Raw genomic sequence first — 25045 nt, 5'->3', positions numbered from 1 at the left:
GCGGGCTTCCAAGTGTCCCAGGCAGATCACACAGTGATCGTCAGAGAGGGGGTTCAGATCAGACTGGTGTAAATGGACCAACTGGAGACCCCAGGAAGGCCCAGGGCAGCCTCTGCACATGCTTAAGGTAGTAAATTTCAGAACAAGTCCTTACCGCTGCCTGCTGACGTTATTCCTGGCCCACTGCTGCAGAGCGCCTGATACTCCGCTGCAATAAATTAACAGATAGTAAATGATTCCCTTGTTTGCAGAACAGGTCGATCCTGCCCTTGGCTTTGCACACATCATTTCCTCCAAAGTGAGTGGAACTGAAATAAAGTGGTAACGGAAAAGGAGGCATCCCCCCAGGGGGAGTCACACCAGGCTCCCATTTAAAGGCTCCGCAATCACTGTGGAAAACGACTTGTAAGGATATACGCAAGTTCCAGCAATTCCTTGTGCAAAGCGCTTTAGGAAAAGGTGTTTTTCCTATGACTTGATTCTGTTCACCAGGGAACACTTTACACTTACAGTGAAATGTGCCTGTTAAAATGTGGTTTCTTAACTGTTAATAAAACTCTCTCCCACCATCTTGGGAATACAATTTTTCTTGGTTCGAGCTATTTTTTTTCAGAACAAGTTCTTAACATTTTCTCATTTCTCTCTGCAAATTCTCTAGCCTTTCCTCACAAGAATACGAAGGTATGTACACCTGCATGTATGTGTATTTTTAGAGTTAATATTCATCAGGATGCCAGCAGACTCATTCTATATATTAAATCCATAGGGAAAGTATTGCATAATGTTAAAACTGAATCTTATTGAGGAAATGGCAGTATATAGAATATGTTCCCAAATTTGTGATGAAATCAGATTTCTATTTCTTATAATTCATACAGTGTTTTAGACACAATTCCAACAATATTTAGATGAATCTAAGAGTGAATGATGGAAATGCAGAACTAATAGGAAATCACACTTAATCCCAGGAAAAGAAACTAATTTTTCCATAGTTGCCTATGGATTCAGGCAACTACAGAGTTTCATAGTCAAATGAAATATTGTTGCAAACATGCATTTTATTGATCAGTAATCATATAGTTAATAATAATTTGTATATTATTCACCAGGCGAAGTAGTCATCCAAAATAAAGCTTACTTTCTTTAACTGGCATTCCCCCAATTTAAAGATTTTAAAAGTCTTCCATTTCACTTTCTCTAACTTCTTATAACAGATTTTAATTTCTGTCTGATTTCAAATAATAACATTCTCAAAATGGCAAATGCTTAAAAATTGTGAGTTCATCTTTAATTGATAGTATCTAGGCCAGAAATAAACTAACTGTATCTTAGACGTAAATCAACCAGTCAGACCTATGTGTTTTCAATATTAGGACTTACTCTATTTTAGGACATTAAAAGCCAATAGCCAAGGTACCTTAAAATTACGTTCAAATGTTGACAGTCTATTGCTTTCATTTCAATAAACTATTTTTGCCTTACAAATAGAAATAATTTACAACCGGAGAGGACCTTCTGGATTATCTAGAACAATTCATTTTCAGATTAAAAGGCCAAGGATCCCTTTTCCATATTATTCGATTTTATAATTGTTTACTAATGTAAACCATCTCAAATCCTTTTGAAGTTAGGTGAGAAAAATTCCTAAATAAACAAAAATTCACAAAAAACCCTGAACCCTCCAATTAAGTAACTTGCCTGCCTGTGGCTAGAGAGCAGAATTCTGACTCACTGACCAGTGTTCTTTTCGCTAAGCTATGTCACTTCGAATTGAGAAAAATACTTTTTCCCTAGAGTGGAATAAAATCATTTAGGGAACGCACACCTAAGTCAACATGAAGGATTTGAACAAAATTCACAAATGAACTTTTGGAAAAAAGTTGGAAACAGTCAAGTAATCTGAAAATTATTTATTTTTACACTCTGTAAAATTCTGCTTTTGTAATAGCTCCTGCAAAATGTAACACCGTGAAACAACTTTAGAAAACAAGGTAAGTTGCATGTACCCTAAAGAACATGAATATTACTGAGCTGGAGAAATTCAGATGGGAAGCATAAATGTGCAGCCTAATCCAGATGATAGCTGAGTTGGTGGGCAATGTGTGATCAAAGCCTGACCAGCCCTTTTCAAGACCCCTGCAAGGTATGTGAGGTACATGTAGACTATCATGTAATCTTTCCCTGTTACTTCCATAACCACAAAGACTGAAGATGGGGGCAGAAGGCGGGCAGTAGTAGGGCATCCCCATGATACAACATACCTGAATTCTGTGAAGGACATGGTTGGCAAGGTTCCCCGAAAGCATACTCGGTGCTGGCACAACAGCATTCAGACTTGGTAACAGCACCAAACAAGGGTTTCACACACTGGCCTCTTTTGTATCCACCATAGCATGTGCTCCGCATGTGTGTGTCTGAGCAGGAAGAAGCATCTGTCATCACACTATCATTTCCAGCAGACAGGAACCCCCCAGGTTAAAGTTGAAGCTGGCTTTATTTAGCCATTGTCACTGTTCTTACTCACAGAGCATGCCTCTGGTATTAGGCCTCAATAGAAAACAAAACAAATTCTTCAGCTTCCAAGCATTGGAAACCAATTACTAGACTCTTCCAGTTTTCTAGGGACTAGTATGGTTTAGCCACTGTGAGATTCTTAAGGGCTAGGATTATACCTCACTCATTGTTTTCTTCCCCAGGCTTGTACAGAGAAGGCAGTTAATAAATGATGAATGAATGATGGATGATCATTCAATCTCACCATATGACAAAGAAGATTTTATTAGAAATACAGCCCACCCCAACATAATTATACAATTATTGAGTATCTGAATTAGATGTACTTTCAAAAAGGAGGATGTTTAATCTGTAAAATTATGTAAATCTTAGATATCGGTCTAACTAAGCAGTGTCATCTTTACCACCAGGAGGGGATTTCCAGCTATGACCCATCTTTTCCCAGTTCAAAGGGGATTGGGAAAAATCCCCTTTCTTAAGAATAATTTGGATAAAATTTCTATCTATTTATTAATAAATCTGAAACTTCTTATAAAGCCAAAAAAAAAACTATTATCATTTGAGTTTCTTGATCATCCATATCCTCCTTTGAACTCTCTACCTTCCTTCGGACATTCAGTTCCTTAGATGAAAATGAAATGTTCATTGGGAGATAATTAGGGACATACAGTCAATTCAAAGACCATTATCAACAAAGGAGGGCTGGAGAAGACTGAGGACAACTAGGACAAGGAAGAAGGAGAGGTGTGGAGTCCTTTGGTTTTCATTTATCTCAGCTCATCTTTCTATCCCTTGAATTAATACTCACTTTATACAAGAAAAAAACTGACCCTGTTGGTCTGTTGCCCACTGTTATTAATTGTATCATACCTGCTGCAGTACAGTACATTTGTTATTGGTTGATTTTACCGACAGAGGGTGGATCTCTATTGTACATCTAGTTATGGCTGTGATCTTACCAACACACACACGTCCATCCAGACCCACGGCCAGTCCAGGAAAGCATTCACATCGGTAGGAACCATCAGTGTTGACACAACGCCCGTTCATGCAGATCCCAGGTGTTTCACACTCATTAATATCTGTGGTGGGGAGAAGCACTTATTAAAAATGAAGTCACTTCATCTAAAACCATAATGTGCTCACAAGTCTAAGACTTGAAAATGGAGAAGATTTGCAATAATGTGCAGCATCAAGAAAAGCTCAATGAGATGCATTTCATTTTCCTTTGAGGAAAGAGGAACGAAAACTGAGAGATAAACCGTCTGAGTTTATTTCTTTTCCATATAAAGCTATTTCAGTAACATTCTCCTGAGATTTTTTTTAAAATCCAAAGTAAGAACCATAAAGCAAAATCAGAATTGGAAGAAGAAGGAAAGTGACAGCTAAAAGACAAAAGTCTTGTGTACTTTTCACATGGCAATTCTTCCAGGACTGTCAGAAATCTAGCTTGAAAATAAACTGCATCTTTGACCTGGGCAGGAAGCTTCTCTCTTTGGCATCCAATACTCAGACTGGTGTCCATTCCAGTTATCACTCATGCCTTAAATCTCTGGGACAATTAGAATGGCATGAGGAGACACAGAACTAAAGCCTAGATGCAACACCATAAGAAAGGAACAGAAAATGAATATAGATGATTTTGATGACCATTCCAAGCCAACAACAGCAGTGGAAGCAAATGGAACCCAGCAAAGAAAAATCTCTCTTACATATTACAAATATTTTACAGTATCATATGTGTATATTAGGGAGGCCTGGTAAAAGACTTTATTGCGCATATACTAATAATAGCAAATATTTTCCCCCTCAATATGGAGTAGAAATGATACCAAAATTCTGTTTTGGAAAACATATAACACTTAGAAACAAGTCATTTTATAACCACTCCTTTTATAATATACAACTAGTATATGTGAATATTTCCTTTCTTCTGACCTTAAAAAGGCAAATTGAGACTGAAACACCTCTGCGTTTTACTCAGCTTGTGTTATTTGGCACAAAATACATTCAGATGGTCCAAGATTCCATGTACAGATTGTATTTTAAAACAGCAGTTATATTTAAATACACGAACTCAAATTGGTTCAGTTATTCAGGTCACTTTTTGTTCAAATTGAGATCTACAGTAAAACAGTAGTGACTACAGCCTGAAAAGTAATACAAAGGCTTTTTACTGGGGACAGAGATGGAATGGAGATCCAGAGAGCATTGCTCAAAGTGAGTGGCCTCAACCTTCAGAGAGTGATCAAGGGAGGCCAGGCTGGTCATCAGATTAGTTAACTGTAGAGATTAAATTAGCATTGTTCGTTCAGCTTTGAATGGTCACATCTTTGGGGTATCAGAACCAAGTACTTAGCACTCAGAGAAAATCTTATTTCATGATATCAAGAGAAAAATTATGGAAAAGAAATACAGCATACAAGAAATTTCTTTCCTTTTTCTTCCTTTATTCTTATTACAGTATATGCATTCCATTTACTCTATATATCAAAATAAAGAAGACACAGGGAAGAATAGGAAGCATTCTTCCTTTCTCTTTCTAGCTCTGTTTCTTAAGCTAGAATGGTAAAGTCAGAGCAGAACTTTTAATCATCAGGCAGTTTCAAATGAATGGAACAATCCATTTATCGATAAGACACTAGTTCACTGATGGCAAACATCCGCAAAACCTAGTTTCACCTATGAGGTCATAATATGCTCTGAAACAGTTATATCAGCATCATCTATTGGCCTCCCTGAAGAGGCTGTGGCCTGGGTCACTGGCAGTCTGTAGGCATCAAAAGGGAATCTTAGCAAGCTCCAAGGTAAGAGGAGTGTGTGTTCTCAAAAAAGGTCTGTTCACAAAGGGGCTTTCACATTTCCTTGTGTTATTTTGTTTGGAAGCCTAGTTCCAAATATTCCAGCAATCTTTCCCTTCCCCTTTCTCTCTCACTTGCACAGCAATTAATCTAACAATCTGGAGCTTTGTTGTATGCTGTCTTAATATTTCCATGTGTTAATCTTGTCTTCCTGACTATAAGCTCCTCCCGACACATAGCCCAAAAGTACAGAAACCAATTTCCTACTTCTAATTTAAAAAAAAAGAAAAAAGCTTCTCTTGCTGCGAAGGCAGATTTGCACAATGTTAAGAGCCACTGATGTGAAGGTCATAGAGAATGTAGGTAAACAACCAAGGGCTAGAAGCTCTTTTAAGCCTAGAGAAAATACACATCATGCAGAAGACTTAATAAACACAAGGCTTTCTACCATAACATCTTTACCAAAGCTGCCCACCAGGGGCACTCAGAGAAGCACCATACAACTTTCTCCTGCCTTCACAATCTTGTGTCACTTGACACTCTACACTTAGACATCTGAAGCTACGAGCAGAAAGCTTTGAATGCATGCCGTATTTTAGCAGATTTCCTGGACCTGTTTTGAGTATGAGGTTCCTTGAGAGTCTAGTTCCAACTCAGATCTTGGACACACATGCAATAGTTACTCATCCTTGACTACATTAGGCAGGAGACACTAGGCACAAACTTATCCCTGATGACTTTGCTCAGGACCTCAATGTTCAATAGCACAAATAAAAATGTTCACTTTGCTTCACTACCTGGAGCTAAAAGATTATTCCAAAAGTTACAGAACTAAACAATGGTTCCTGGTTCATTTCTTCTGTTTAATCCTATTTTCCCTTTTTGCTTAATGTGACTTGATAAAGTTTAAATAAACTGTGTTTCTTAAGGTATCTTTAGGAAATTACTAAGAGATCATTGTAGTAACTGTACAATATTTTGTTCAGTGAAGATATAAGAGGTGGCAAATGACAGCCATCAAGAAGCCAACTTCAACTATTCCTCAACTACAAGGAAGAAATGGAACTCAGTTTATGCAATAAGATGCTCACAGCTGCTGGTAGTCCAAATGAAAGTTCAGTTCCTCATTCATTTGCTATGGAGCCTGAGGCTCTTTTGAGAAGACACCAAAACACCCTTTCTGAAATAAAACAGCCTTCTCAGTATAAACCGTAGCTCTCTGCATGGCTTAACTTAAGAAGTTCCAGTCAGGTTTACTAATCCAGAGCTAAGGGTACTATAAATGGGGGAATTAATAGGGAAATGTGGTAGCTTTAAGCAATGTAGAGAGGAGAAAAAACAGGTGAAGAATATGACTGAGAGTTTCATAGCACAAACCTTTACAATAACGCCCATCTGATGCCAGCTGAAATCCAGGTTTGCAAATACATTTAAAACTGCCATCTTCATTGATACACATTCCATTAAGGCACATATTCCTTATGCTGCATTCATCCATATCTGAAAAATATAGAAGATGCATTTTCTTAATGACCAGATAAGTAAGCTTACAAAGGAAGCCAGTCTGGATCAATATAATTTTATTTCTTCACATTTCTCTACTTCTTGTTATTATTGTCTAAGGTTAATTTTCATCCATATTATAGCATACAAAGAGAAGAGTGGCATATGAAATATGTATTTTAAGTTCTCAATTTTTGACCTGTGCTTGCAAACTACAGGGCTAAATTATAGGACGTATACACACACACATACACACACACACACACACACACACACACACACACAAATGGACTTCCCAGGTGGTGCTAGTGGTAAAGAACCTGCTTCCCAATGCAGAAGACATAAAAGATGCAGGTTCTATCCCTGGGTTGCGAAGATATCCTGGAGGAGAGCATGGCAACCCATGCCAGTATTCTTGCCTAGAGAATCCCATGGACAGAGAAGCCTAGTGGACTAGTCCATAAAGTCGCAAAAGGTCAGACATGACTGAAACAACTTAAAAAGAATGCATATATACATATATATGTATACACAAGCATATACATATTATGAAATATATATGTATATGTGTATATGTATATACATATGTATATATATTACATTCATATAGAATTATATATCTATGAAATTTCATATAAATATATTTTTTCATATAAATATTGGGTTGGCCAAAAAATTCACCTTATAGAAAAACCTGAACAAACTCTTTGGCCAGCCCAATATATATATTTACAGATTCATATAACTTCTAATATACTGAAAATAAAAACAAAATCAAAATTAAGAATGATGTAATTTGAAACGTATTTAGGCTACTTTCTGATTCTTTGAAAAGGAGAAACCAGGGAACTGCTTGTAGTTTGAATTTTAACAAGGGTAGGAAAAAAGTATTTTTAAAATGCAAGACAACTATAGAGCATAGCCATGACAGCTAACCCTGAGGATCCCTTGATCACAGGGATATTTCTTGAAATTCATCAATATGCTGTTTCATTTAACATTGCAGCTCTTAGGAGGCACTTGCTCTTCTAGACACAGTGTGTTTTCACTTACAGGCTTAAGTCAGACCAAAGTAATTTATGATTTTTTCTTTTTTAAACAAGATTCTATCCCAACTGAGAATTTTGGCATTAAGTCTTTGAATTGAATCACTGAGATAATATTCTGCCAAAAATGTTTCTAAGAACAATTTTGAAATTCTTTTAATGTATGAATAGATTCTTGGGGTCTTTCCCAAAGACGTTGGGAAAGATGATAAGGAGCATTCTTCATTTTTTGCTAAAGGTCTAAGAAGTAGAAACTCATCAGTAATTGTCATATTCTCAATTTCAGAAAAAGTAGGCAGAGGAAAAGACAAAATGAAAAAGCCCAGTTCAAAGTGAGGTGGATTAATTCAACAGGCAATATGAAGGCTGACTCTCAATCGTCAATATTTCTCTCAAATTTTACATTTTCAGATACTCATTAGTAATATTTCACTACTACACAGGTATTTTAAACAACAGATTTTTAAGTGACTGAAAAATGCATGATATTAGGTGTGTTCTATTTTTTTAATGTACAAATTTTGACTGTTTAAAATTCATAAGTAATGATTTATGCTATAGAAGTTTCATCATTGGGAATCTTTGAAACGCAAGCTCTGCTCCTATATTTAAAATGTTACTTGACTCACACAAAAATGAATGAAAGGAATTAATACTACTGAAAAGTTAGGCTTCCTCCTAGATAACCACAAGTGAATATATATTTGACACTTGGACCTTTCACTAAGTATTTACCTGGTCTTGTTAAAGATTTTTGGTATGAAACTGCAATGGAAAAAGCCAAATAACATTATTATTATATCATATTACCTTCACAGTTCTTCCCATCTCGTGTGACGTGAAATCCTGCATTACACACACAATGGAAACTGCCATCTGTGTTGATGCAACGTCCATTATTACAGATACGGCCATTCTGTAAACATTCATCAATGTCTAAAAGTAGAGTTAAAAAGAAAGAAATAGCTTTATTTAGGGGATTTAAAATTATTTTACTGCTCCTTCTCACCATCCCCAAACTCATGATCTTAGTCTTATGCTTTAGTTACAAAATAAGATCCTTCAACATAAATTCAGAATTAAACAATATGAAATGTATAGGATTACTAATAAAAGTTTGAAAGACACATGAAAGAAAAGATGCTGACATAATAGCATTCAATCTAACTCTAATTTCTAACAAGACTCCCTAAATCTCAATTCTGTAAACAAAATAGGTTCTTCTGTATCATTTCCTAGCTAATTTAATGAGCCAGAATATATCATTATTTACAGTGAGCTTTGGCCAATGTCTTTTAAGACATGATCAAAAAGGCAAATCTGATGACAGCTGTATCAGAATAATTAAACAGAAATGCCATTAAAAAAAAACACAGCTAAAAGACTTAATTCCATCTGAAAACTATCAATCATTTGGCTCTGAAATGTCTACCTTCTTTATGGCAATTCTGGTCCAAATACAGTTTTGTTTATAAATTCCTAGTCTCTTTTATAACTTTATGAGTATTCTGTCTACCAAACAAAATATTGGTACTTCGGGGATATTTTCCCTTTTTTTTCTTTTGTGTTTAAAAATTATGCCAAATTAAATAACAGAGCAGGATACAAAAGTGTTAAAAATGACAATAATTCAAACAACCTGCATCTGATCCCACATTTAAAGATTAATAATTAACCTAAAGTGGACAACAAGGTACCCTGGATTATCTATTCCCCTCAGTTTCCAGGCTACATGCCTGGATGAACATCAAAGGGGATGAACACAAACCATCCTGTCTACCGAGCACATAACTGATGCCAGGGCTTATTCCCCAGGAGACAGCGGCCAGGGCGCTGAGCAGAGCTGGAGCGAGCAGACCTCTCCACGCAGAGTGGAGGCCACGTGTCCCCGGGTATAATGCTCTAAAGGTCCTCTGGGCGACAAGAATGTGCACTCACGGCATACTGGTTATTCTGACTGTCTATCCTGTGTCTGCACGGTGTCTTGTGGTTGACCCTCAGACGCACTTTCTTTCTGGGCAGATCCAGCAGCGGTTTCCACACGAGTCATTGGACTAGCTGAGGCAGTCTGGGCTTTCCTTCTGTCTGATCTTTGTGCCAACAACCTACAATCGTTTTCTCTCTCATTTATTTCTTAATCCTTACTAAAATCTGACTCGCTCCATACTCTAAAAAAAAAAAAGTAAAAACCCACATATTCTTCAGCAGACTTTTTTTTTTTAAGATTTTATAATCTTTTTTTTTTTTTTTTAAGGATTCTATAATCTATGGAGGCCCAAGGATAAAATAAACAGGATAAAGAGTTTAGCTTTTTCTCTCCTCACTAATTTGAAAATGCCATCGGGGCTCTACTGCCTTACAAAAATAAATTAAAAGCTTGCCATTCAAAGTCTCTTCTGTATGTTTCTTCTGTCTCCTTCTGTTCAGTTCCTCCTGTCCTCCTTCTCAGCTGAGTGTACAGCCTTTCTGATCATTCTGTGACCATTTTCATCTATCTCCAAATGTGAGCATGTTAACAACTTCTCGTATTTGAGATAAACTTAGCACTAGCTCTTAAAGAACACAGTACTTGAGGCTTTTAGGTAATCTTCAGTCTCTAATAAATTAAGTCTCAGATAGATGACAGTAACATGGACCTACACCGGCTGGTTCCTGCCCTAGAAGAGTGCTTTCAATAACGTCTTCTATTTGTTTATTTAACAGTGCTGTCTTCTGAAACATTGGTTTCAGTTTATTTTCCACTATTGAAAAATGCCTAGTATACTGTGTGTATGCACTGATTATTTTAAACAAAAGTCATAAAGAAGGACCTAAGCTTAGTTAAAAATTCAAACTATAAAAAAAAATTCAAACTATACTTGTAATTCAGTAAGTAGACCATTAATAGAAATATTAACAGATTCAAATGTTATACTCCAGGTTTTTCTGATCAAAATTGCCATTTATAAGTATTGTACTAAGATACACTGATGGCAAGAAATCTCTAAGTCAGAACCAAATTCAAAGATTTTGAAAACAGTCACTAATAAAAAATAAAAACACTTGTATGTCTTCAATGCATATAAAGAACTTATGCTAAAAGAGGCAAAAAAAATTAACTCATTAATGGCTGACAAATTTTTAAAGCAATACAAACTTCCCTATATTTCCCTGCATTTAATTTCAACAGAGAATTTTCTTGCTTTTATCTGCCTTTACTTGGTCAATGATAATAGATCATTCTGCACCAAATTTATAGAGATATAGGTATTTGAGGCCCCTGAAGTGGGAAGCACATGTTAATTATTTCTATCTCAGAAACTCAGTATAACGTTGCTATGTTTAAAATGGATAACCAACAAGGACCTACTGTATAGCACAGGGAACTCTGCTCAATGTTATGTGGCAGCCTGGATGGGAGAGGAGTTTGGGGGAGAATGGATACATGTATATGTATGGCTGAGTCCCTGCACTATCCACCTGAAACTGTCACATTGTTAATTGGCTACACTACAATACAAAATAAAACATTAAAAAAAAATAAAAAAGAAACTCAGTACATCAAAGTCATCGAAGATGACTTTTGGGTGGAATAAGTCAACTACTAAACAAAACTGAAGGCAAATTCTTATGAGGAAACTTTACAGCTTCTCCAACTTTAACACACATAAGGATCCCTGGAAGATCGTGTTAAAATGCTGATTTGGATTCAGCAGGTCTCAAGTGGGGCTTTAGTTGCTGCATGTCCAACCTGCCCCTAGCCGATGCTACTGCTGACCACACGGATCAGCAGCAAGAACTTACAGGCACTTCTTATCCTTCAGGCCTTTCCATTCAGCAACTAATTGCAGAAAATGTCACCTGAAAGTCTACTCTGCTTCCCTGTCAACAAAAGACAACCCTATTCCCTAGTTTTCTGATTAAAATATGAGAGACAATAGTGACAAGGCCAAAAAAAAGGGGGGGGGGGCGGTTGGTAAAATGAAGATATTCCCATAGGCACAGAAGCATCTTTTAAAACTGGAAAGTTTGCCAGATTTTATGATGTAACATAAAATTATGATGTTAACATAATTCGGAGTAACAATATGTGGAATTAAGTGCAAAAAGCGATGGGAATATCTTAGTCTCTCCACGCAAGGGTTATTTAAGCTCCATGGCATTCCTGCCAAGAAAGCTCCTTCCGTGGCACACACGCCCCCCACGCCGCGCTCGGGGTGAACGTACCTCGGCACTCCGTCCGCGTGAGCGTACTCTGATACCCAGGCCGGCACTGACAGGTGTAAGAGCCTTGTGTGTTGATACACTCGCCACCAGCGCAAGGGTTCTTCTCACACTCATCAACATCTGCAAAGCGCGGGATGTTTTAGCAGAAGTTAGATGGCCATAACTCTAAGATCATTTTGTTGGTTTCCTTCACATGTTACAACACTTTCAAGAAATAAATAGCATAATGAAAGTTTCCTTTTTTTTTCCACTACAATAACAGTGCCACCAGCCACTTGAAGACTGGGTGGGTCGAGCAGTTAAAGTGTATTATTTTTCTGGTGTCATTCTTCAGAGTAAAATGCCAAATAGTAGCAACTCAACACTCCAAGCTAATAAACATTTTCTCTTCCCTGGGTCTGGTCTAAGGGAATCAAACAGACTAACATTTCAGAAGTGGCTTCTGGGCAGGATTCCGAGTGTCTCTTGAAACTCACTATTTCAATAAAAAGAAGGCCCAATCATAGCTAAGCATTCCTTTCTGAGTTGCTTTAACAGCATTACAACAAACCATGAAGCTATCACAGTTTAAAGGACATGTCTCGCCCACCACTGGGGGTGCCACCATCGTCACCTTGCTCCCAGACAGGCTCTCACTAGTTTTATAGTCATTTGGAGCTACTGGTATACTTACAGGTAAACTGGCTTTTATTCCTCTGCAAAGATGAGGAAGCTAAGGCTTATGGAAGACAACCCACTTGTCTGAAGTCACAAGCTTCTTGCGGCAGATGCAGGTCTGATCTCAACCCGGAGCTAGATGTTCCCTCTCCCACCTAGTTCTGGAGGACCTCTAAGGATTGAAGCACTCTCTCCTAATGGGCTACTCGAAGGGGCTTTCAAAAACATTTTATTCTTGTGTCAGATTTCCTTCCTTCACTAACTTGACTGCCTTGTCAACAAATTAAAGTTCCTTGCTTCAGTCTTTAACGACTAAGTAGACAGAGTTGGTGAGTTATTCATTCAAATTAGTAACACACGCAAAGTTTCATAATTTGGGGGTATTTTTAATGCTTTGTTTTAACGGTCAGGCTTCAAAACGATGTCTTCAGTTAGAGTTACCAGCAATGCCTTGAATTTATTTTACAACGAAAGTTAAAAGCCACTATAGTAGGCATAGGATTTTCCTGGTGGCTCAGTGGTAAAGAATCTGCTGGTCGATGCAGGAGATCGGCTTTGATCTGTGGGTCAGGAAGATCAGCTGAGGAAGGAAATGGCAACCCAGTGTTGCCATTCTCCAGTGTTCTTGCCTGGGGAATCCCATGGACAGAGCAGACTTGTGGGCTATAGTCCATGGTGTTGCAAGAGTCAGACTCGACTTAGCAACTAAACAACAACAAACAATAGTAGGCATAATAATGCCCCCGCAGACACGTTCATGTCCAAATCCCCAGAACCTGTGAATATGCTACACGGCAAGGGGAGTTAAGCTAAGCTACTAGTTGGTAGAATATCCACTCCTCCTGAAATACACAGCTGGGCTGGGCTGGGCTGGGCTTAGTCACTCAGTCGTGTCTGACTCTTTGAGACCCCATGGACCATAGCCTACCAGGTTCCTCATCCATGAGGATTCTCCAGGAAATAATACTGGAGTGGGTTGCCATGTCCTTCTCCAGGGGATCTTTCCAACCCAGGAATCGAACCCAGGTCTCCCACATTGCAGGTGGATTCTCTACCAACTAAGCCACCAGGGAAGCCCAATATACAGCTGGGTCCAGTGTAATCACAAAGATACTTAAACATGAAGGAGAGTATTAGAAGAGAGAACCAGAGAGTTAGAGAGAAATTTGAAGAAGCTACACTGCTGGCTTTGAAGATGAAGAAAGAGCCCTTCAGCCAAGGAAACAGACAGCCTCTAGATGCTGGAAAAGGCAGAGACATGGATTCTCTCCAAGAGCCTCTGTAAGGAACACAGCCCTGCTGACACCTTGATTTTAGCCCAGTAAGAACTATGTCGGACTTCTAACCTATAGAAATACAAGATAATAAATCTGTGCTGCTTTAAAGCCACAAAGTTTGAGGCAACCTGTTCCAGCAGCCATAGAAAACCTTTCCAGTCATGAAGCAGAGCTGCAGCAGCCCCTCGGTGCCAGCCCAGCGGCTCATCACGTACCGATGCACTCCCCGCGGAGATCCAGCTGGAATCCCTTGTTGCACTCACACCGGTAGCTCCCGGGGGTCGGGATGCAACGTCCATTTTGACAGAGATAGCGAAAGAGCTGGCAGTAATCAGTGACGTTGACTGGCAGCACCCCTAAAAGAACAGCATGAGACCCCGTTAAAATTATTTAAAATTAGAGCATCTTTCATCAGCACTGAATTCCATAGTAACAGGGAAGATGCTGAGCCTTAAAGGAAGAAGGACACTCGTTGGGCAAAGTTTAACTGGTACCAACAGAGAGTGTTTCCATTCCTGCCTACAGGGAGTACCTGTGCATCCCGGCACGTGTGGCCAGGTATTGCAGCCCAGCAGTAGCCTGCTCCTCTGCCTGCTTCTCCCTCCCCGTCTCTCTGCCTCATGTTCAAGCCACCAGTTGGCAGGAAAAGTTCTTAATGTCTAACTACTTGCAAAATTGCTTTGCATGATATATAACCCAAAGTGTAATTTTACACCTCCCCTCTATGAATCAGATTTGAATCTCACCCACAATATCAATAACAAAAGGATGCTAATTTCTGGAGAATATGAAACTGTTCATTTTCCTCTAGGCAATAGGCCAGTTGAGAAATTTATACATGAGACTGTGTAAATGAAATATTTAAGAATTCTAAACTTAATGACTTAAGCAGCATAAATAACCACAACAAAATTAACCTGATTAATGCAAGAAAAGTAACTGATGACTTTTTGAATTCTTACTTGGTGGTTCCCGCGATGGATATGGATACTCCACTGGTGGTCGAGGGATCATGATTTGAGGCCCAGCAGGAAAGCCAGGAGGGACAGGGTGAACGGGAGGAACGGGGCCAAGGGGTGGAGGAGGATATCCTGGCCTCTCGGGAACGACCATAGGGACGGAGCACAGCTTGTTGAAATCCTCTGGAAAAAACACAGCGCAATAGCTGAGCTGCAACATATGTCACAGGCCCATGGGACTCACCCTGACTGTTTAAAGGAACTCTGAATAAAACTGATCCACAAATGACATAGGTCAACTGAAGAAAAGGCAAAAAGCCAACAGACTTCATTCCCATCCCTAATACTTAGAGCAGCAATCACGCAGAAACAATAATTCAAAACCAAAAAGAAAAAAAGAAAAACTTCCCATGGCAGTACCACATACCCTCCTAAAACCTAAGAAGTCTTTAGCTATGTCAAAACTGACCTCGAGGTAGAACAGAATAAGACGCCGCGATCTCCACCCAGTCCTCCCACCCAGGGCTCCCACAGGGCCCTGAAGAACACATGATTTATTTGATGTCCATTGGAAAGCTGCTGGTGGTCTTTAGCGGGGATGAGGCATGATCAGATGAACATTTTCAGAAGATGATTCTCATTGGCATCCGGAGAATGTACCAGAGAGACAAGGCTGCTGCAGAAGACCAAGGGCAAGACGAGGATGGCTGGACCAGGGAGCTAATGATGGAACCGGAGAGAAGTAACCACATTTGAAGCATATTTAGAGTTAAGATAGATGGGTTGTGCTCAGGGAAGGAGTCAATGTCTGTAAATAAGGGAATAGGAAACCACAGGAAATTCATAGCTGAGGAGAACAGGAAATCAGGAGTGAGTTGTAGTTTTCCACTTGAGAAACAAGGTTGATGTTGGTGCCGTCTGCTGAGATGGGAAAAACTGTGATGGAAGCAGGTTTAGTGAATAGAAGTCAAAAGCTGAACAGATGAATTCTGAGACATCAGACATCCATGTGGAGATGTCATATAGCAGTTTTATAAGAGAGTTTGAAGCCTAGAGAAGAAGTCAGGGTTTGGGGGTTATCACTGCTAAGTTTGGGGGTTATCAGTGGACAGGTGGTGTTTAAAGTCATGGGGATGGGTGAGTTCCCATGAGGAAGGTGTGGAAAGTGAAGAGAAGGGAGCAAGGAGACAGAGCCTGAAGAATACCTATTAGTAAAAGACAAAAAAACTGACAGAGAAGAAACAGACCACAGGGCAGAAGGAGCACCAAGGGTGATGATCACTGTTTTCCCTATGACTGCACATACAGACTGATTCCTACTTTCCACAACGCCAGATCTTTATTAGAATAAATCATGTTTAGACTTGTGGCACATTTCAGGGGGTAGGGGGAATGGGGAGGGAGACTTCCAAACTGGTATTTTAAAGCAGTATTCAAGTTTTGAGAACGGTATTTACTTAACTATCCATTTTCATGTTTCCTACAAACAGCCGGATTTTGTCATAGTTCTCTTCAAAAAGTAAACTACATGATTTTTAAATTTTCTTTTTTCTCTCTTTCCAGAATGTTGATGATTTTATTACCTTTGTCACACAGGAACTCTCCCATAGATACTTTCCATGCTACCTTCATCCATTAATAGAAATTAGGCTAGTATTTTTATTTTCCTTGTGGACTAAAATCTGAATTATTCAATGACACAGTAATATGTCTTACTGAAATGCATGCATATTTCAACCTCATTGGACATACTGTCCATTAACATTTGGCTAAACATACCTAGCTACCATGTACTTTGTTGTTATTTTCTGATCCATTACTGAAACTTTCTCAATCATATCTGACATTTCCAACTCAGATTAAGTTATGTTTTCAGATAATTCTATTACTGCATTATTGATCTGGAATTTTAATCCACAGAGATTCAGTAATGCCTGACTGTATTTGGAAAGGATTTATATGTTGTTTTATGCCTCCCTGAATCAGAATGCTATAATCCCTGTTTTCAAATCACAGTGATCTTTCTTATAGAATTATCACCTGGATGTGCCACATCCATCATTTCCTGGCTACCACTAAGACTATGCAGCATTTTAACCAAGGATCATATCTAACTCACAATTAATTCCTACTCTCAGCCTTACCTGGAAAATTGCACACAAGAGGAATTTATTAACTATGATAGATTTAGTTGAATTGCAATTGTACTTAGCTTCCAAGCACCAATCAATCTTCTTTTTTAAAGGTCTTTTAGGATTCCTATAAAAGACGTTGGATAGCTTATCAGCATTTCTGCTAATTAAATGGTTATATTATTTTAGAGTGTGTCAGTCACTCAGTCATGTCCAACTCTTTGTGACCCCATGGACTATAGCCGCCAGGTTCTGTCCATGGGAATTCTCCAGGCAAGAATATTGGAGTGGGTTGCCATTTCCTTCTCCAGGGGATCTTCCCTATCCAGGGACTGAACCTGGATCTCCAGCATTACAGGCAGATTCTTTACCACTGAGGCACCAGGGAAGCCCAAGCATGCCATTAAATTCATCTTAACCTCTCCATGAAAATATATCAGTCTGGGTTCTGTACTTTTTCCTACTTTAGTTTAGGAACTTTCCATTGAGCCCCTTTACATTCAGAATCAGCAACATGGGGCTAATTTTGTTCAACTGATGTCCAGCTTTTCTATCTCTATTTAACTTGGAGATGAAACTGATTTTTTTTTTAAAGTGAAAAGCTGACCGATCTGAAATAATCCTTCCTATGTCATCATTCTTCATTAATTAAGAACCTAGAGCCTAGAGCTCTGTGGTATTGGTATGGAACATTTGAACAAAGAGCAAACACACACATCTACCTGAAAACTAGTTTGCTCTATCCATTTGCTCTACTTTGAGCCTGTCTGGGGTTTCACATCTCTCAGTGGCACCCCTGGGAGAGCAGCTCCCTGGAAAATTATACAGGGGAACCAGGCCTTCTGGTCCATGTGCCCTGAAGTAAGTCTTCAGGCACATATGCCTACTCTAGTCCTCCTCCTCCTATTCAAGGCCTGATCAAGACAGGAAAGAATTCACATCAATGCTGCTGATTCCTAAGTTAACATATATATTTAAAAAGCAACTCTCCAGATATCCATGCTGTATGTCTTAGTAGAAAGTCATGTGCTTCTAAACAGTGACCTACTATATGATCCCCCTAATGAACTAAGGAGGGAGCATTGATTTTTAGGCTGTAGATAGTCAAAATATATGGCAATATATAGCTTGTTGTATGTTAAAATATATTGAAAAGACTTTCTTGCTTTTTAATCCATATATATAATTCTCAATAATAAACAGAAATTTAAAAATAACATTTGTGAGCAGGTCTATAATCCATGATCACGGGGCATTCATAGTCTGTGAATAGCACACTCTGAAGTATTTCATTAACTCTGCATTCATCCATCCTCATATTGACTTTCTCTCCTAAAATTTCCTGATTGAAACACACTTTCAGGAACCACACAGAGAAGAAACTATAACCCCAGTTTTTACTTATAACTGGTGGGAAAGATGTCACCTAATAAGTTGTACACTAACTGAATGCCTCCCATCAGCAAGTTTTTCCCAAGTACTGGTGCAGTGTTAAAAAAGCAGAAGGAATGTGGCACTGTAATGATGACTAAGACCCCCGAATGAAATTTATCAGCTAGCAAAAAAGCAATACAGGAACACATGCAGACCCAAAGCTGAGCAGATGGTATCTGTATCATAACAATGGTACAAACCTAGAGCCCTGAGCTAGAAGGTAGCACTTCCCGCTGTGGCTATCTTGGGATGTGCATGGATTAGGTCATATCTGAGTGGGAACTTAACCAACAAGAGGGCATAAAACAGGTAAAGGTGGTAGGGGTGAGCAGTGGGGAGTAAGGACCTGAACTGAGGAGAAGTTTGAGAAGAAAGGATGCTTGAGTTTAGAAATGCACAGGCTGGGTTCAAGGAAAGCTGAATTATATAATTTAATTAGAAAATAAAGCTACTACGAAGAACAAGAATTAAAAGATGAACTGGGATCAGATTTGGAGACTTTTCTGCTAAAAAGTAAAATTTTATTTTCAAGAAATGGAGCGACTTAGACCACCAGATAAGCCTGAGTTTATCTTAAGAAAAATTTTCTGGACATCTTTCTCTATATTTTCCCCAGACACAGTTTTTTAAAACTGAATTTCAATTGAGTTAGGCTTTGGAAAATGTTCTGTGGCAGCTGTGGACTTTACAGAGACAAAGTAGGAGGCTACTCAAATAGTCCAGATGAGAGAAAATGAGCTTTACATGGAAACGAATAAGACATGGAAGAGAAATCAAAACAACAACAACAACAAATCAATAGGGCTACTTGGCGAGCAAGAAGAGGAGAGTGTCAAATGTAAGGGCAGGAAGAAATTTATACCCACAATAACTCACCTGAAAGGCTCTGAATGAGTGGACTCTTATTCTAGCGAGCCGAAAGAAATACATGAGGATGAGGAAAAGCCAATTCTTCCCGACTGGTCAGGTTGCTAGCCAGTGGTAATTCGCAAGCTAAGTAAGATTCTAAGTACCTGAGAGCAGTGTCATGTGTATGAACCTCTGTGTTTCCCCTGTTCACTGCCTAGGGAAATTTCTCTGGAGGTCCTCTCTCTTATTTTCTGGAATCTTATTCACTTACCCCGGTTTCCACTAGAACTGCAGCATGCACATTATCACTGGGGCTTGCAGGGATTGAGATGGGATGCTCTGGGGACAAATGGAAGGGCTCTTACCAGTTGCTCTGATGGGACACATCTCGGGGGCGACTGCGGCCCCGGGAGACCAGCAGCGGCCGACGTCGCAGCAGCACTGCATCTTGGTGATGGACTGCGGCAGCTGGTTAGAGCAGCGCCCGTTTGCCAGAGCCGTGTAACAGTATCCTGGGCGGACATCTGAGAAGACAAAGAAACCCCCACACATGCATCACGGAGATCAAACAGGGAAGACTCTCTCCTGCCCCCACACCTCTACATGTCCCTCTGGGGCTGGGGCGGGGTGCCAGCAGCACGGAAGCAGCGGTGCCCTGGAAGGGAAGCTGTGCGCGCGGCACCGGGAACAACGCTCCCGTTCCTCTGCTCCTCCGTCTCACACCTTCTGCCCCTGAGCGCTGGGGCGCTTGGCCCAAGTCCCGCATTCCATCCCCAAGGTGGGGACGGATGATTATAACCATATGGACCATCGGAAAAGAGAGATGAAGAAAATCACGGGCAGTGACAGAGTCGTGTCTCTATACTGAAGGGAGGCTATTGTCCTTCCTTTCAAACGACTTAAGTGACAAAGTGACTTTGAGCCACTCTAGGCAAATGTTGATACAAATCTATTTTAAAACAATATGAAGTCTGCATGATAGTCTACATTTCTAAAATTTTAAAAGATTTTTAAAATCTTTTAAAAAATTAGATTAAAAAATTCTAAAAGATTTTCTACAATTCTAAAAGATCTTACTTTTCAGTCTGAAACTATCAGACTTGTGAGATTGTTTTTTTGAAAAGGAATAAGCCACTTTGCAGTCAGATCCAACGCTTGTTAGTCAAGATTTCCTTTGGTCCTGAGGCCCTAACAGATTTGACAAGGCACTAATGATACACAGTTCAAAATGTACACAGTTGCAAGTTCTTAGTGCTAAAGGATACAATAATTCTTAAAGGAATTAAAAGTTTATTTTGGCAGAAAGGTATCTTCTCAAAGCAACAGAGGAAGATGTTTCTACCACGTTTTAAAAAGATTTATTGATGGCTGTGCCGAGTCTTCATTGCTGTGCCGGGCTTTCTCAGTTGTGCAAAGTGGGGGTTAACCTTCGTTGTGGTGTGTGCACTTCTCATTGGAGTTGTTCTCTCACTGTGGGGCATAGGCTCTAGGCACACAGGCTTCAGCAGGGGCAGCGCACCGGCTCTAGAGCACAGTCTCAGCACACATGCTTAGTTGCTCTTCAGTATGTGTGATCATCCTGGATCAGGGATCAAACCCATGTTCCTGGAATTGGCAGGCAGATTCTTTACCACTGAGCCACCAGGAAAGCCTATATATATATATTTTTGATCACACAGGATCAGACCCATAATTGCTTTCATCCACATCATTCTTGAAAACACAAAGCCTTAAAATCTTACAGGTTGCAATAAATTAATGAAATACAAGGAAAAAACCAAGGCTAACTTGGAAACAGTTAAATTATTAACATCAGGTGAAGCTGACTACAACAAACCTAGACAAGTCATTAAGAGAAAATTGTGGGTCAGCTTTAAAGGATATGAGATTATTTCTAAAAAGTACTTAAAACCACTAGCATGTATGAGTATGCTTTCCAGAAATTTTTTGTGGTCCCAGCTCCTGCACCTTTGGTCAGACAAACAGTCTCAGCAAAGAGGCAGAACAAGTTTGATCCAGGGTAAATGAATGGAGAGGGGGGTGAAGACAAAGAATGCTCTGTGGAGATATGGGTGGCATCTCCCCTAGGAAGAAGGGGGAGAAACAGAACTTCCTGCTTCCTAATTTGCATTGCCTTAAAGCCACTAATACATCATATACTCCAGGATTAATATTTTGGGCATGAAAACCAAAGGCTGTTAAGAATGGGAAGAGATGTTCAAAAACTGGCTTATATCCCAGGTTCAAGTGAATTTGGTGGTCAAAACCCAGTATAAACACTTGACCAAAATTTGTATATACAATTTTCAGTGTGGGCTATCTTTCAGAGAAAAACTGAGACCTACAGCTGCCAACTGCAAACTCCTAATGAGCTAATGTCTATTATTTTGCAAATTATCTATGATATTATTTTACTGCCCAGCTGGCTGACTTATATGATAAATCAGTTGGTCAGAGACTTTTGAACAAAATAGTGAATGCTGAGGCTGGAACAATTACCAACCACATTTGGGTTGCTGGCAGGTCCTGATTTATAAATGGCACCTGCATCTACAATAATCATTTTACTAATTTTTCTTTCTTTTTTTTTGAAGGAGGGGTTCTGTTAAGAGAATACACATTCACATAATTTATAACTGTAAAGAAAACCAATGGGAAGATTTGTGAAAAGCAGAAACCATTCAGAGGAACTGACCCTTGGACACACCAGCCTGAAGTTTTCCATGTCATCAGATGGCAGTGCCAAAGGAAATCCTCTGGTACTAGATCACTTTGCCCAGAGGATATGGGGTGGCTTTAAAGTAATCTAAAGATCTATGGGAATTGGAACTGAGGGGGAAGAATGGTAAGATTTGGAGAAGGGAAAGGGAGTCTGACTTCTCTGGTGGCTCAGATGGCAAAGGATCTGCCTGCAATGCAGGAGACTGGGGTTCAATTGCTGGGGGTTGGGAAGATCCCCTGGAGAAAAGGGAGGCTGGAGGAACTGTAGACCTGGCCAAGACACTTGGCAGAAGTGGAGAAGGAAACTTTCTTCTTTTCCCCACTTCTGAATCACCTGGCCTTACTCTGTGGAGCCAGAAATCACATTATATCAAAATAAGTATATGATGGATTAAATGTGTGTTTGCAGGTCATCCTAGCCTGTCAACAGGTTTCCCCTAACCAATCACTAACACTAGTGTGGCCAACCGGGAGCTAGGAACTGTGAGGCCCATGCTAGGTACACAGCATCTTAAGACTCCTAGGAATTGATGAGATTGAACACAGTAATATGAAAAGACAACCCTACGAAAAGCACTATAAAGTGCCAAAGGAAGATCACAGAGCAAAAAGTAAAATGCAATAAGACTGCAATATCTTTCAGGACGAAGGGAGAGTTGGGACTGGTGAGACCTGAGAGTTGCCGAACATGATAACAGAAGGTAACAGTTGGAATATCATGGTTCAAAGAGATGTCTAAGGAAGATACTACACTACATGATCTACACATGGGCTTTCCTACTGAATTGGAATTAGATTTACTAATTCCAAACAACCAACTTGCCAACAAACCTTGGATTTGTTCATAAGTTGGAGACTATACATATTTTCTTGTCACTGAGGATAATTTTAGGGGTCTTTGTGGTTTACCAAGGCAGGAAATATCAGCAGTAGAGAGGCAGAAATGTCATCGGGATCAATCAGCAGCAGAGAAGGCAGAAACGTCATTGGGATCATTCTATAGAGCAAGTTGCTAATTATGGGTACCATGTAGTTCCAAGGAGGCAGAAACGGTGCTTGCCTAGGGGTATGGCAAGCAAAGGTTTACTGCATCCAGTGTTCATTTGGGAGGGGTCAGAAGCAGTGGGCGGGGTCTGGACTGTGAACTCAGCCCAAGTCGGAATCTGAGCTCCCTCATTTATTAACTGCTTAAACAACTGGACCAAATAATTTATCTAAATTTCTTAAACCTTGGCTTTTCCCCTTCTACAGTACTGTTTTGAACATTAAGTCATATAATTTCCATAAAATACCTCACACCTAGGAGGTGACCCAGGAATCTTAGTTCCCTCCTTTTGTGAAAAAAGTTAATGTGGATGTATCAGGCAGAAAGGAAAGAACTTTAAAAATGCAAACTCTGATATGTAAATGTGTTAAAATGATTAAAGCTAATCATTTTAGTGCCATTTGCGCTCTTTGAAGGTTAACAACAAAAAAAAAGTCTACCTATTATCTAGCCAGGAAAGAACTTCTGCTAAGCATATGCACTGGAGGTCATGTGCTCATTGGGATAGCATGGGAAGAAAAAGGAGCTACATCAACTGTACTTGCTATCCTTTTATGCAATTCCAAGATCTATGGATAGATTCTGGAAAACTAGGCCATCCAGGCACCACGACCATCGTTTCTAAGAAAAACCCAGATATGCTTCCCTCATAAGTTGATCTTATTCAAATGTCAACTGGGAGACTGCCCTCAGCTTTTATTATGTGTGACTAACTAAAAAGGAATTTAAAATTTTGGTGCAATTCTGTTTTGGTCTGAAATTCATGGCCTGTGGTGAGGATGTGAAGCTGTCTTTGAAAATTTGAGCCAGAAACAAACATCAAACGATAGCATTCATTTTTCTCCAGGGCCTTTCACCACAGGCTTCCTAACTTTGCCCTTATAATAAGAAATTACTTATGTCGATATTCAAGTACTTACTGAGTGCCTACTACATGTCAGGACTTGTGCTAAGAACCACCACCAGGAACATAAGGATAGCAGTTAGTGTTTCTTAAGGAGAACTATCTTCTTCATTACAGAAATAAAAACACACAGAAACACAGAATTTCTCTATAAAACCATGTATAATGAGTATATCCTTAGGTTTGGGATGCGGGGAGAAATCACTTTCAGGTAAGCTAATCTGGGACACCTTCAAAGACAGAGAATCTGTGGAGAAGTTGAAAGGAGGCTAGAGTTGGGGGGTGTATCCTGAGGGCTGCAACATGAATGAAGGAATTGCTATGAATGGCCCATTTTGGGGGTGAGAAGGGGAGACTATGATGACAAGTCTGCAAGGTTGGAAGGGGTCAGAGAGTGCAGCTCCTTCACTATTGGGCTGTGCATTCTTGAACTCCAACTTTATTCTAGAATACTGGACTTTGAAGGAAGTCTCAGCAACTATTAAATCCAGCAATTGTCAAATCTCTCTCTCTCTCTCTTTTTTTTGACAACAGAACCTCTTGTTTAATTGATATTTTACATGGAAGCCTAACACCTATCCAGATAAAAGGAAAATTTCCTAGCATGTGTTTATGGGGGTGGGGGTGGCAGGAAACTTTTCCACTCAGCCTACCCCTTGTTTTCCTGCCCCCTCTCCCATCCTAGCAATCCTAGAGGGCTTTGCAGTCCCATGCAGATTCAGTGGGACATAAACCGAAAACCACTAATTACCAAATCCTAGTGGAAAACTACCAGAGGTTCTTGAGCAAGAGAGTTATTTAATCAAAGCATCATTTTAGGAAGATAAATCTAAAAAGGTGGATTGTAGGGAAACCACAAAGCATGGATAACAATGAAGAGATTACTGCAAAACTTCTGACCTGAATTAACATAGGTTCCGAGAAATGACTGAAGGTGGGGGTAAAAAGAGAGAGGTGTCGAGGATGGCTTCCAGGTCTGACAGTCACATCGCTGCAA

At 39.6% G+C, this 25045-nt stretch overlaps 1 protein-coding gene across 3 annotated transcripts in view; it reads right to left on the bottom strand.

Annotated features, from left to right (window-relative positions):
- Positions 1-25045, bottom strand: part of FBN1 (fibrillin 1) — a 257163-nt gene that overhangs the window by 101067 nt on the left and 131051 nt on the right. For all 3 annotated transcript variants that reach the window (XM_020888719.2, XM_070469330.1, XM_070469329.1), the window contains 9 exons: positions 19744-19902; positions 14967-15146; positions 14220-14360; positions 12071-12190; positions 8675-8800; positions 6693-6815; positions 3474-3596; positions 2262-2414; positions 155-208 (listed from right to left, as the gene is read on the bottom strand). In XM_020888719.2, coding sequence (XP_020744378.1) covers positions 155-208; positions 2262-2414; positions 3474-3596; positions 6693-6815; positions 8675-8800; positions 12071-12190; positions 14220-14360; positions 14967-15146; positions 19744-19902 — 1179 coding nt within the window. The remainder of the gene's footprint in view (positions 1-154; positions 209-2261; positions 2415-3473; positions 3597-6692; positions 6816-8674; positions 8801-12070; positions 12191-14219; positions 14361-14966; positions 15147-19743; positions 19903-25045) is intronic.

The sequence above is a fragment of the Odocoileus virginianus genome, chromosome 6, assembly GCF_023699985.2.
Source record: "Odocoileus virginianus isolate 20LAN1187 ecotype Illinois chromosome 6, Ovbor_1.2, whole genome shotgun sequence".
Taxonomy (NCBI): domain Eukaryota; kingdom Metazoa; phylum Chordata; class Mammalia; order Artiodactyla; family Cervidae; genus Odocoileus; species Odocoileus virginianus.
This window is presented reverse-complemented; position numbering and strand designations above follow the sequence as displayed.